General features: G+C 41.3%; 1 protein-coding gene across 1 annotated transcript in view; it reads right to left on the bottom strand.

Moving 5' to 3' along the window:
- Nucleotides 1-3,793: 3,793 nt before the first annotated feature.
- Nucleotides 3,794-12,303, bottom strand: part of ELP1 (elongator acetyltransferase complex subunit 1) — a 162,852-nt gene continuing 154,342 nt past the window's right edge. The window contains exon 37 of the mRNA XM_077272515.1: nucleotides 3,794-5,409. Coding sequence (XP_077128630.1) covers nucleotides 5,342-5,409 — 68 coding nt within the window. The 3' untranslated portion in view covers nucleotides 3,794-5,341. The remainder of the gene's footprint in view (nucleotides 5,410-12,303) is intronic.

The following is a 12,303-nucleotide window of genomic DNA, read 5'->3' as shown; positions in this document are numbered from 1 at the left end:
GAGAGCTTCTACTTGTATTTCTTTGCATGAAGTCAGAATAGCCTCCCAGAGCTGCTGTTTTTATGTGAACTGCCTCCCACCCTCATACATCTTTTGCTTGATGATACTCCAAAGGTTCTCTATAGGGTTGAGGTCAGGGGAAGATGGTGGCCACACCATGAGTTTATCTCCTTTTATGCCCATAGCAGCCAATGACTCAGAGGTATACTTCGCCGCATGAGATGGTGCATGGCCATGCATGAAGATGATTTTGTTCCTGAAGGCACATTTCTGCTTTTTATACCATGGAAGAAAGTTGTCAGTCAGAAACTATATACTTTGCAGAGGTCATTTTCACACTTTCAGGAACCTTAAAGAGCCCTACCAGCTGTTTCCCCATGATTCTGGCCCTAAACATGACTCTTCCACCTCCTTGCTGACGTCGCAGCCTTGTTAGGACATGGTGGCCATCCACCATCCACTACTCCATCCATCTGGACTATCCAGGGTTGCTCGACACACATCAGTAAACAAGACTGTTTGAAAATTAGTCTTCATGTATGTCTGGGCCCACTGCAACCGTTTCTGCTTTTGAACACTCTTTAGGGGTGGCCGAATAGTAGGTTTATGCACCACAGCAAGCCTTTGAAGGATCCTACACCTTGATATTTGAGGGACTCCAGAGGCACCAGCAGCTTCAAATAACTGTTTGCTGCTTTGTAATGGTATTTTCTCTTAATCCAATGAATTTGTCTGGCAGAAACCTTCCTCATTATGCCTTTATCTGCATGAACTCTGCGCTCTGTTTCAGTCACAAATCTCTTCACAGTATGATGAAGTATGCGAATTGAGATACTGATTTGGCTTTTATCCTAAGTCATATTGCATGACTCGTTAGAGGGTTGATTGTGACTTGTAGGATCGCTACTTCCAACAGGTGGCGCTATAGAGTTAAGTCCTCTTTTTCTCAGAAGAGGCAATTTGCATACACAGTATGATGATCACTCTTAAGTTTTCGTGAAATAGCTAATGTTTTCATGCCTTGTCCAAGGCCTTGCACTATTTACACTTTTCAGCAGCAGAAAGATCCTTTTTATTTCCCATATTGTTTGAAACCTGTGGCCTGCTTAATAATGTGGAACATCATTTTTAAGTAGTTTTCCTTTAATTTGAATCACCTGGAAAAATAATTATCACATGTGTTTAAGATTGATTTCAGTGATCTATTGAGCCCTGAGACACAATACCATCCACAAGTTTATTTGAAAAGCGAAACAATTAAATCTTTGACACTTAAATGCAATTTGCATAATAATTTGGAACACAGTGTATATATATTTATTATGCGCAGACACACACACACACGCAGTGGGGAAAATGAGTATTTGATACACTGCCGGTTTTCAAAGTTTTCCCACCTACAAAGAATGAAGAGGGCTATAATTTTTATTGTAGGTACACTTCACCTGTGAGAGATAGAATCTAAAAATAAAAACCAGAAAATCACATTGTATGATTTTTACATAATTAAATTGCATTTTATTGCATGAAATAAGTATTTGATCACCTACAAAACCAGCAAGAATTCCGGCTCTCACAGACCTGATAGTTTTTCTTTAAGAAGCCCTCCTACTCTGTACTCATTACCTGTATTAATTGCACCTGTTTCAACTTTTACCCGAATCATACAATTTGATTTTCTGTTTTTTATTTTTAGATTCTGTCTCTCACAGTTGAAGTGTACCTACGGTAAAAATTACAGACCTCTCCATTCTTTGTAGGTGGGAAAATTAGCAAAATCGGCAGTGTATAAAATACATATCTTCCCCTACTGCATGTGTAATGTACACGTGCTTCTCACAAAATTAGAATATCATCAAAAAGTTAATTTATTTCAGTTCTTCAATACAAAAAATGAAACTCATTATATGGAGTCATAAAACAGTGATCTATTTCAAGTGTTTATTTTGGTTAATTTTGAGGATTATGGCACAGAGTGCTGTATCCAAGCATATTAATGGAAAGTTGAGTGGATGAAAAAGTGTGGTAGAAAAAGGTGCACAAGCAACCGGGATAACCAGCGCCTTGAAAGGATTGTTATGAAAAGGCCATTCAAAAATTTGGGGGAGATTCACAAGGAGTGGACTGCTGCTGGAGTCATTGGTTCAAGAGCCACCACATACAGACGCATCCAGGACATGGGCTACAAGTGTCGCATTCCTTGTGTCAAGCCACTTATGACCAATAGACAATGCCAGGATCGTCTTCCTTGGGCCAAGGAGAAAAAGAACTGGACTGTTGCTCAGTGGTCAAAGGTGTTGTTATCAGATGAAAGTAAATTTTGCATTTCATTTGGAAACTAAGGTCCCAGAGTCTGGAGGAAGAGTGGAGAGGCACACAATCCAAGCTGCTTGAGGTCTATTGTGAAGTTTCCACAATCAGTAATGGTTTGGGGAGCCATGTCATCTGCTGATGTAGATGCACCGTGTTTTATCAAGACCAAAGTCAGAGCAGCCGTCTACCAGGAAATTTTAGAGCACTTCATGCTTCCTTCTGCCGACAAGCTTTTTAGAGATGGAAAATTTCTTCTCCATCAGGACTTGGCACATGTCCACACTGCTAAAAGTACCAATACCTAGTTTAAAAACAACAATATCACTGTGCTTGATTGGTCAGCAAACTTGTCTGGCCTTAACCCCAAAGAGAATCTATGGGGTATTGTCAAGAGAAAGATGAGAGACACCAGACCCAACAATGAAGATGAGCTGAAGGTTGCTATCAAAGCCACCTGGGCTTCCATAACACCTCAGCAGTGTCACAGGCTGATTGCCCCCATGCCACGCCGCATTGATGCTGCAATTGATGCAAAAGGAGACCCGACCAAGTATTGAGTGCATTTACTGAACATACATTTTTCAAGCTGGTGTTGTAAAGTAGTCTAATATACTGAGATAATGACTTTTGGGTTTTCAATGGCTGTTAGGCATAATCATCAACATTAACAGAAACAAACACCTGAAATAGATCACTCTGTTTATAATGACTATGTAATATACAAGTTTCACTTCACTTTTTTGTATTGAAGAACTGAAATAAAATAACTTTTGATGATATTCTAATTTTGTGAGAAGCACACACACACACACATTATACATATATATATATATATATATATATATATATATATATATATATATATATATATATACACACATACACATACACACACACACACACACACACACACACACACACACGTGCTGAAAATAAGACTGTCTGAAGCCGAAAAAAAGGGGCACCCAGAACATACAGAGGAGATGGTAAATCTTTGTCTTCTCGCTTGGCTCATGAAGTGGGCATTAATATGTGCACCAAAACGGCATGAGATCTGTATATCTAATTTGTTTGGGCTTAGAACCAATTGGAACCAAAGCAAGGTGTTACATCTCCATTTGTATAGTGTGCATATTTTTGTGCATGCTGAAAAATATAACTTGGATATTATGGTTTTAGATTTAATACTTATAAAACAAAAGGAATTGATGGCAGTGTTGTTGGCATTTTTCTGTGACATACACAGAGGTCAATGTACAAACAACAGACGTTGCCCAAATATTTTTGATGCTCAGTGGATCAATGGAGTGAGGGAGCATGGACTGAATATAAAGACTCCTAAACTAGGTCTAAATGACAGATTTTGGCCTATTCTATAAAAGTACTGCTAATAAACCTCTTTTAGTTAAAAATGATGTCAGCTCAGAGGTACAGGCAAAGCAAGGTAAGGCAAGTTAAAAAATTGTGAAGAGAAACCAGTACAGTAAAAATTAAGAGTGATTTTGTTGTCCATCTAGAATGTTTATATTATCTAATGCTAGTTATAATTTAAGAAAAGTGTACTTAACAACATTTTACTATTCAAGGCATGATCATTATTGATGAATTTCCTAAACAATTTCAGAAGGAATTGAATAAGCTTCCATGTCATCAGACTTTTTTGTCTTACAGCTTGACCTGAATTACTTCTACACGATACAGTAGGAGGAAAGAAATATTCTATTATATCTAGTGGTTCCTATCTAATTATGAAGGATTTTAAATATATTTTTTTGTTGTTTTTCCCCCTCTGAGAATACAATCATTAACTATAGGATGCAGATTAGGGTTTAAGTATAATATGTATATTATGAACAGTCATTTTTGTGGATCATCTCCCTGTGACTATTCGAGATGTACAAATAAATTTGAGTGGAAATGGTCTTCGAATCATACCCCCCCCACAAAAGAAAAAAAAAAATCAAAATTTGCCACAATGTAGTTTCTTAATTCATTTCCGTGAGGATTCTGCAAAATGGTAAAGGTTATGGCCTACCCTGAGACATCCTGGCATCACAGTGTGCACCGTGACCTTTGTGGGTACAAGAGCAGAGTCCTTCCAAACCCAGAAGCCCTGGCCTAGTAAGAGAGGCCTGGGGATTTCAGCACAGCCATAGATGTGAGGAAAACCAGAGAAGTGGCAGTGAGGAGCAGTGAGCCAGAGACGTGAGGCGAGTATAAGGGTTTTCTTATTTTTTAGATATTATGTTTATTATGCTTTGGAGTCTGGAGAATAAGGAGTGGCATTAAATTTGCAGAAAATAACTTCTACATGAATTCAATTTCCAGGGAAAATCTGCATGAACCGGCGATTTTGAATTATGCCTGATCCGATCAGCAATAGTCGCTATGCTATAAACTCGAAACTGCAAAGAAAACATATCACACATTACACATCATGGACAAATATTTTTTTCTGGGAGACAGCAGACCTTCATATACATATAAGACAGTGTTTCCCAAACTCTAGTCCTCACAGCCCCAAACAGATCATGTTTTCGGGATCATCTTAGCATTGCAAAGGAGATGGAATTATCAAGGCATCAGAAATTGCCACAGGTTCTCTCACCTGTGCAATAGTGAGGGAATCCTGAACACAATCTCTTGGGGGCCATGAGGACCAGAGTTTGGGAAATGCTGATCTAATGTAATTTAGTTACCTTTCTGTTGTGACACTTCTAGTATCAGAGAACAATGGAGTGCATAAGAACTAGACCAACATGAAATAATACATTTTACAAGAGAGGTGTAAAAAATAGGCCATTAAAAATTAGCAGAGCGCTCAATAATAAAACACCCATTTTCAAATATAATACATATAAACATCATATATAAATAACATGTCTAACTGGTGGACTGACTGACTCCCCAGTGATTCAAGGCAGAGTGCTGTGGTGTCTGCATATATAAGTGGATGCAATGCCCCAATGTTCTCCATGTATATTGTTATCTGAAGTGGTGCCAGTCTTTGATACAGAGATAATCTGTCCTAGTCAAGTAGGTCAAGCTTCCACGGAATGGTTTTACTAAGCTTGGGAGCGATGAAGAGTTCATTTTCTGAAAAACAAAATGAAAAACAGTGACAACTTTACACAAAGTATAAGTACTAAAAAGAGCAACTCCAAGTTGAAGGCCCTCATATACATTAGACTAATGCAGGCTGAAGCCACAGTTATCGACGGTTGTCCGACAGTCTAATATATATGCGGGTGAAGACTGACTGATGGTCGGGAGAGATGTCGATCGCGTATGTCAAATTTTGAAAAGTCGATCACATTTTTCTCCCTGAGATAAGCCGCTAGCCAATGTGTCAATTGGCAGCTTTTTAATAGAAATTACAGGAGTGCATGGCCAAGAGAGCATGTACTCTCCTGTATATGGGAGAGTCGGTTGAGATGACTGTCGGATGAAAAATCGACTGAGGCATTGTTCAGCGAGCAGCCAATCTAATGTGTATGACAAGCCTTAGGCAGAGTACAGACAGATAATTTAATTCTCCAAGTCAATCCCATAGACTTTGAATAAAGTGGCTGTCTGGCATGCAGACTGATGATCGAAACAAAATGGAGCTCTAAAAAAAGATGCTCCAGAATTGTTATTTAACCACTTTACCCCCAAGGGTGGTTTGCACGTTATGGACCGGGCCAATTTTTACAATTCTGACCACTGTCCCTTTATGAGGTTATAACTCTGGAACGCTTCAACGGATCCCGGTGATTCTGACACTGTTTTCTCGTGACTTATTGTACTTCATGATAGTGGTAAAATTTCTTTGATATTACCTGCGTTTATTTGTGAAAAAAACGGAAATTTGGCGAAAATTTTGAAAATTTTGCAATTTTCCAACTTTTAATTTTTATGAAATTAAATCACAGTGATATGTCACACAAAATACTTAATAAGTAACATTTCCCACATGTCTACTTTACATCAGCACAATTTTGGAACCAAAATTTTTTTTTGTTAGGGAGTTATAAGGGTTAAAAGTTGACCAGCAATTTCTCATTTTTAAAACACCATTTTTTTTTTTAGGGACCACATCTCATTTGAAGTCATTTTGAGGGGTCTATATGATAGAAAATACCCAAGTGTGACACCATTCTAAAAACTGCACCCCTCAAGGTGCTCAAAACCACATTCAAGAAGTTTATTAACCCTTCAGGTGTTTCACAGGAATTTTTGGAATTTTTAAATAAAAATGAACATTTAACTTTTTTTCACAAAAAGTTTACTTCAGCTCTAATTTGTTTTATTTTACCAAGGGTAACAGGAGAAAATGGACCCCAAACATTGTTGTACAATTTGTCCTGAGTACGCCGGTACCCCATATGTGGGGGTAAACCACTGTTTGGGCGCATGGCAGAGCTCGGAAGGGAAGGAGCGCAGTTTGACTTTTCAATGCAAAATTGACAGGAATTGAGATGGGATGCCATGTTGCATTTGGAGAGCCATTGATGTGCCTAAACATTGAAACCCCCCACAAGTGACACCATTTTGGAAAGTAGACCCCCTAAGGAACTTATCTAGAGGTGTGGTGAGCACTTTGACCCACCAAGTGCTTCACAGAAGTTTATAATGCAGAACCGTAAAAATAAAAAAATCATTTTTTTTTTCACAAAAATTATCTTTTCGCCCCCAATTTTTTATTTTCCCAAGGGTAAGAAGAAATTGGACCCCAAAAGTTGTTGTACAATTTGTCCTGAGTACGCTGATACCCCAAATGTGGGGGTAAACCACTGTTTGGGCGCATGGGAGAGCTCGGAAGGGAAGGAGCGCCGTTTGACTTTTCAATGCAAAATTGACAGGAATTGAGATGGGACGCCATGTTGCGTTTGGAGAGCCACTGATGTGCCTAAACATTGAAACCCCCCACAAGTGACACCATTTTGGAAAGTAGACCCCCTAAGGAACTCATCTAGATGTGTGGTGAGCACTTTGACCCACCAAGGGCTTCACAGAAGTTTATAATGCAGAGCCGTAAAAATAAAACAAAAATTTTTTCCCACAAAAATTATTTTTTAGCCCCGTTTTGTATTTTTCCGAGGGTAACAGGATAAATTGGACAACAACTTTGGGTGTCTAATTTCTCCTGAGTGCGCTGATACCCCAAATGTGGGGGGGAACCACCGTTTGGGCGCATGGGAGGGCTCGGAAGGGAAGGAGCGCCATTTGGAATGCAGACTTAGATGGAATGGTCTGCAGGCGTCACATTGCGTTTGCAGAGCCCCTAATGTACCTAAACAGTAGAAACCCCCCACAAGTGACAGCATTTTGGAAAGTAGACCCCCTAAGGAACTCATCTAGATGTGTTGTGAGAGCTTTGAACCCCCAAGTGTTTCACTACAGTTTATAACGCAGAGCCGTGCAAATAAACAATTTTTTTTTTCCACAAAAATTATTTTTTAGCCCCCAGTTTTGTATTTTTCCAAGGGTAACAGGAGAAATTGGACACTAAATATTGTTGTCCAATTTGTCCTGAGTACGCTGATACCTGATATGTGGGGGGGAACCACCGTTTGAGCGCATGGCAGAGCTCGGAAGGGAAGGAGCATCATTTGGAATGCAGACTTAGATGGATTGGTCTGCAGGCGTCACATTGGGTTTGCAGACCCTTTAATGTACCTAAACAGTAGAAACCCCCCACAAGTGACTCCATATTGGAAACTAGACCCCCCAAGGAACTTATCTAGATGTGTTGTGAGAACTTTGAGCCCCCAAGTGTTTCACTACAGTTTTTAACGCAGAGCCGTGAAAATAAAAAATCCTTTTTTTTCCCACAAAAATTATTTTTTAGCCCCCAGTTTTGTATTTTCCCAAGGGTAACAGGAGAAATTGGACCCCAAAAGTTGCTGTCCAATTTGTCCTGAGTATGCTGATACCCCATATGTTGGGGTAAACCCCTGTGTGGGCACACGGGAGAGCTCGGAAGGGAAGGAGCACTGTTTTACTTTTTCAACGCAGAATTGGCTGGAATTGAGATCGGACGCCATGTCGCGTTTGGAGAGCCCCTGATGTGCCTAAACAGTGGAAACCTCCCAATTATAACTGAAACCCTAATGCAAACACACCCCTAACCCTAATCCCAACGGTATCCCTAACCACACCTCTAACCCAGACACACCCCTAACCCTAATCCCAACCCTATTCCCAACCGTAAATGTAATCCAAACCCTAACCCTAACTTTAGCCCCAACCCTAACTTTAGCCCCAACCCTAACTGTAGCCTTAACCCTAGCCCTAACCCTAGCCCTAGCCCTAACCCTAATCCTAATCCTAGCCCTAACCCTAGCCCTAACCCTAGCCCTAATGGGAAAATGGAAATAAATATGTTTTTTTAATTTTTTCCTAACTAAGGGGGTGATGAAGGGGGGTTTGATTTACTTTTATAGCGGGTTTTTTAGCGGATTTTTATGATTGGCAGCCGTCACACACTGAAAGACGCTTTTTATTGCAAAAAATATTTTTTGTGTTACCACATTTTGAGAGCTATAATTTTTCCATATTTGAGACCACAGAGTCATGTGAGGTCTTGTTTTTTGCGGGACGAGTTGACGTTTTTATTGGTAACATTTTCGGGCACATGACATTTTTTGATCGCTTTTTATTCCGATTTTTGTGAGGCAGAATGACCAAAAACCAGCTATTCATGAATTTCTTATGAGGGAGGCGTTTATACCGTTCTGCGTTTGGTAAAATTGATAAAGCTGATGATGCTGTATGGCAGCTCTTTTTTTGCGGGACAAAATGATTTATATCTGTCTTTTTGATCGCGTTTTATTCCACTTTTTATTCGGCGGTATGATAAAGCGTTGTTTTTTGCCTCTTTTTTTCTTACGGTGTTTACTGAAGGGGTTAACTAGTGGGACAGTTTTATAGGTTGGGTCGTTACGGACGCGGCGATACTAAATATGTGTACTTTTCTTTATCTAAATAAAAAAAACAAAACAATAAATGTATTTATGGGAATATATATATTTTTTTTTCTTAATTTAGGAATTTTTTTATTTATTTATTTATTTTTTTTTTACACATGTGGAAATTTTTTTAAAAAACTTTTTTACTTTGTCCCAGGGGGGGACATCACAGATCGGTGATCTGACAGTTTGCACAGCACTCTGTCAGATCACCGATCTGACTTAGAGCACTGCAGGCTTACCAAGCGCCTGCTCTGAGCAGGCACTTGGTAAGCCACCTCCCTCCCTGCAGGACCCGGATGCCGCGGCCATCTTGGATCCGGGACCTGCAGCGAGGAAGGAGGTAGGAGACCCTTGGAGCAACGCGATCACATCGCGTTGCTGCGGGGGTCTCAGGGAAGCCCGCAGGGAGCCCCCTCCCTGCGCGATGCTTCCCTATACCGCCGGCACACCGCGATCATGTTTGATCGCGGTGTGCCGGGGGTTAATGTGCCGGGGGCGGTCCGTGACCGCTCCTGGCACATAGCGCCCGATGTCAGCTGCGATAGGCAGCTGACACCCGGCCGTGATCGGTCGCGCTCCCCCCGTGAGCGCGGCCGATCGCGATGGTCGTACTATTCCGTCCTTGGGAAGTAGGGCCCACTCCACATGGACGGAATAGTACATCCAATGACAGAAAGGGGTTAATGGATAATGCAAGAATTTACTAAAACAGTTATGGTGGTGATAGGTGGTTGTTAGTGATGAGCGAGTATACTCGTTGCTCGAGATTTCCCGAGCACGCTCGGGTGTCCTCCGAGTATTTTTTAGTGCACGGAGATTTCGTTTTCTTCGCCGCAGCTGAATGATTTACATCTCTTAGCCAGCATAAGTACATGTGGGTATTCCCTAGCAACCAGGCAACCCCCACATGTACTTATGCTGGCTAACAGATGTAAATCATTCAGCTGCGGCGAAGAAAACAATCTCCGAGCACAAAAAAATACTCGGAGGTCACCCAAGCATGCTCGGGAAATCTCGAGCAACGAGTATACGCGCTCATCACTAGTGGTTGTTAATGGCCTTTTACCAAGGGCAGTAATAGCTCAAACTATTATTTGTTTCAAAATCGATCATTGCCCAGTGTACACAGTTGCTCGCTTGTTGCTGATTTCATCATTTGGGTTGACAAAAAGAAGATTTTCACAACTTATCTAAAATTTTCTCTCATTGCCTTCATTGAGGGTGGCTGAGGGGTACACAGGAACCAAGGGTGTGGCCTGCTGCCCTAAGAAGGCTTACACTACGAACTGAAAAAGTTAGGTCCTCTGTCACAAAGTACACCGACATTTAGGCACCAGGGTAATACCAGATAATGAGAAAGCAGGAGAAGCGAAAGAACAGAGTGAGAAACCAGAGAAAAAAAAAACTAGCCATAGTCTCTCCATATGGCAAGATTGGGAGCTGTGTATGCCAAGGAAAGTTACGAGAAAGAGCTTTTACAGTAAAATAAAAAATCCACCTGTCGGTTGCTTCATGGGGGGGGGGGGGGGCATATGAAGCACAGCACATCTTAAAAGCAGTCCTCGGAGGTTGGGAAAAGAGTTTTAAAGGATAATACATGACAATCCCTCAGGCAATCACCTGAGATACTGCCGCATGCAGCACCTTCCTGCCAAGGCTCGCATTGTGGAATTACGTACATTGTAGAACTTCGAGAAGTTGTTAACTGAAGACTAGGTTGCAACCTTACCAAGTTTCAGTGCAGAAGATTATGGCATACAGGGTATTGAAGAAAGAGGGGGCAAGCTGAAGAGGTCTGGTACGACACTGTGCGATGAGAAAAGCTCAGATGGACTATTCTGCCCAGTATTTTCAAGCAAAGGCAAAGAAGGACAGGTAACAGGTATCTCACAGCTCCAATACTGTCTTCTGGAAGGAATATTCTATCCTTAGTAATGTAAAATAACATTACTAGGAAGAAAGGTATTGGGAAGGAATCAGGGAGGACTTGGGACTACTGATCATACATCCGAAGAAAGACTGTTGACATTCCATCTTCTCAGAGTAAGACGGAGCCTTCATGATATTGCCCAGATAGGCAATGACCACACTCTACCTGGTACGTAGAAGGGCCATGACCCCAGCCTTTATCTTCATGAATACCCTGGGGGCTGAGGATGCCAAGAGAGGACCGATAAAAACTGAAATTATCAGAAGAAGTGATAATGAGGTGGAGTGAAAAACCATCTTGTATACAGAGGAAACTATCTCTCTGACCAAAATTTTGTTAACTGTGGAGAATTACACATCTGGAAAAAAAGTAGACTGTGGACTAAGCCAAATTTTCGAAGTGCTTGTCTGTTGGGTTTTTTAGTGTCCCGGCATCTGAGATTGGTAGGGTGGTCCTGGAGAATTAAGAAACCAGAGGGTCTTCCATAGGGAAGGTGTCTCAGCGAGCAAGCAACTAGTCTAAAAAAGGATACAGAATGTCCATGCACTTCAGTTTGTGGAAGCACTTTCTGAGTGCGTCCATTCTCTTGACTAGGACATTGCCAACCATTCTGAGTTTGACGAAGTGCATGGTTGCGCTCTAGAATTTGTTAAAAGAGCGGCTTTTGTAGGGAGAAGTTTGCTTCCTTAACATGCAAGGACATGCTGACCACCTGCTCTAGACTGTCAACCATGTCTATTAACTTGGATGTAGACCCTGACCAGACTCGGAGGAAAGTTCTTCCTCTCTCGCAGAAGGTGCCTTGTATGGGAAGGGGGAGCAAGTGAGAAAATATAACCTTGAAGAGACCACAAGGGGTACGCCTTCGGGACATTGGTAGAGAATACACAGGGTGAGTCAGACCCACCAGCTGCTAAGTTAGCTTGGCCACGACTGAGATAGAGCTATAGCACATACAGACAGGATGCACTCTCTTCACAGGTTGTGGTAAGTGCCTAAGCTGTCTGCGGAAGACAGCTGTTGCCAGGTGCAGGCATTACAGGTAGCTACAAACTGGTTAGATGGGAATTAGCATTTACATGTAGCGCAGGCAAAATGGTTGGA

The sequence above is a fragment of the Ranitomeya variabilis genome, chromosome 1, assembly GCF_051348905.1.
Source record: "Ranitomeya variabilis isolate aRanVar5 chromosome 1, aRanVar5.hap1, whole genome shotgun sequence".
NCBI lineage: Eukaryota > Metazoa > Chordata > Amphibia > Anura > Dendrobatidae > Ranitomeya > Ranitomeya variabilis.
Note: the sequence above shows the minus strand (reverse complement) of the source record. Positions and strands in the feature narration are given on the sequence as shown.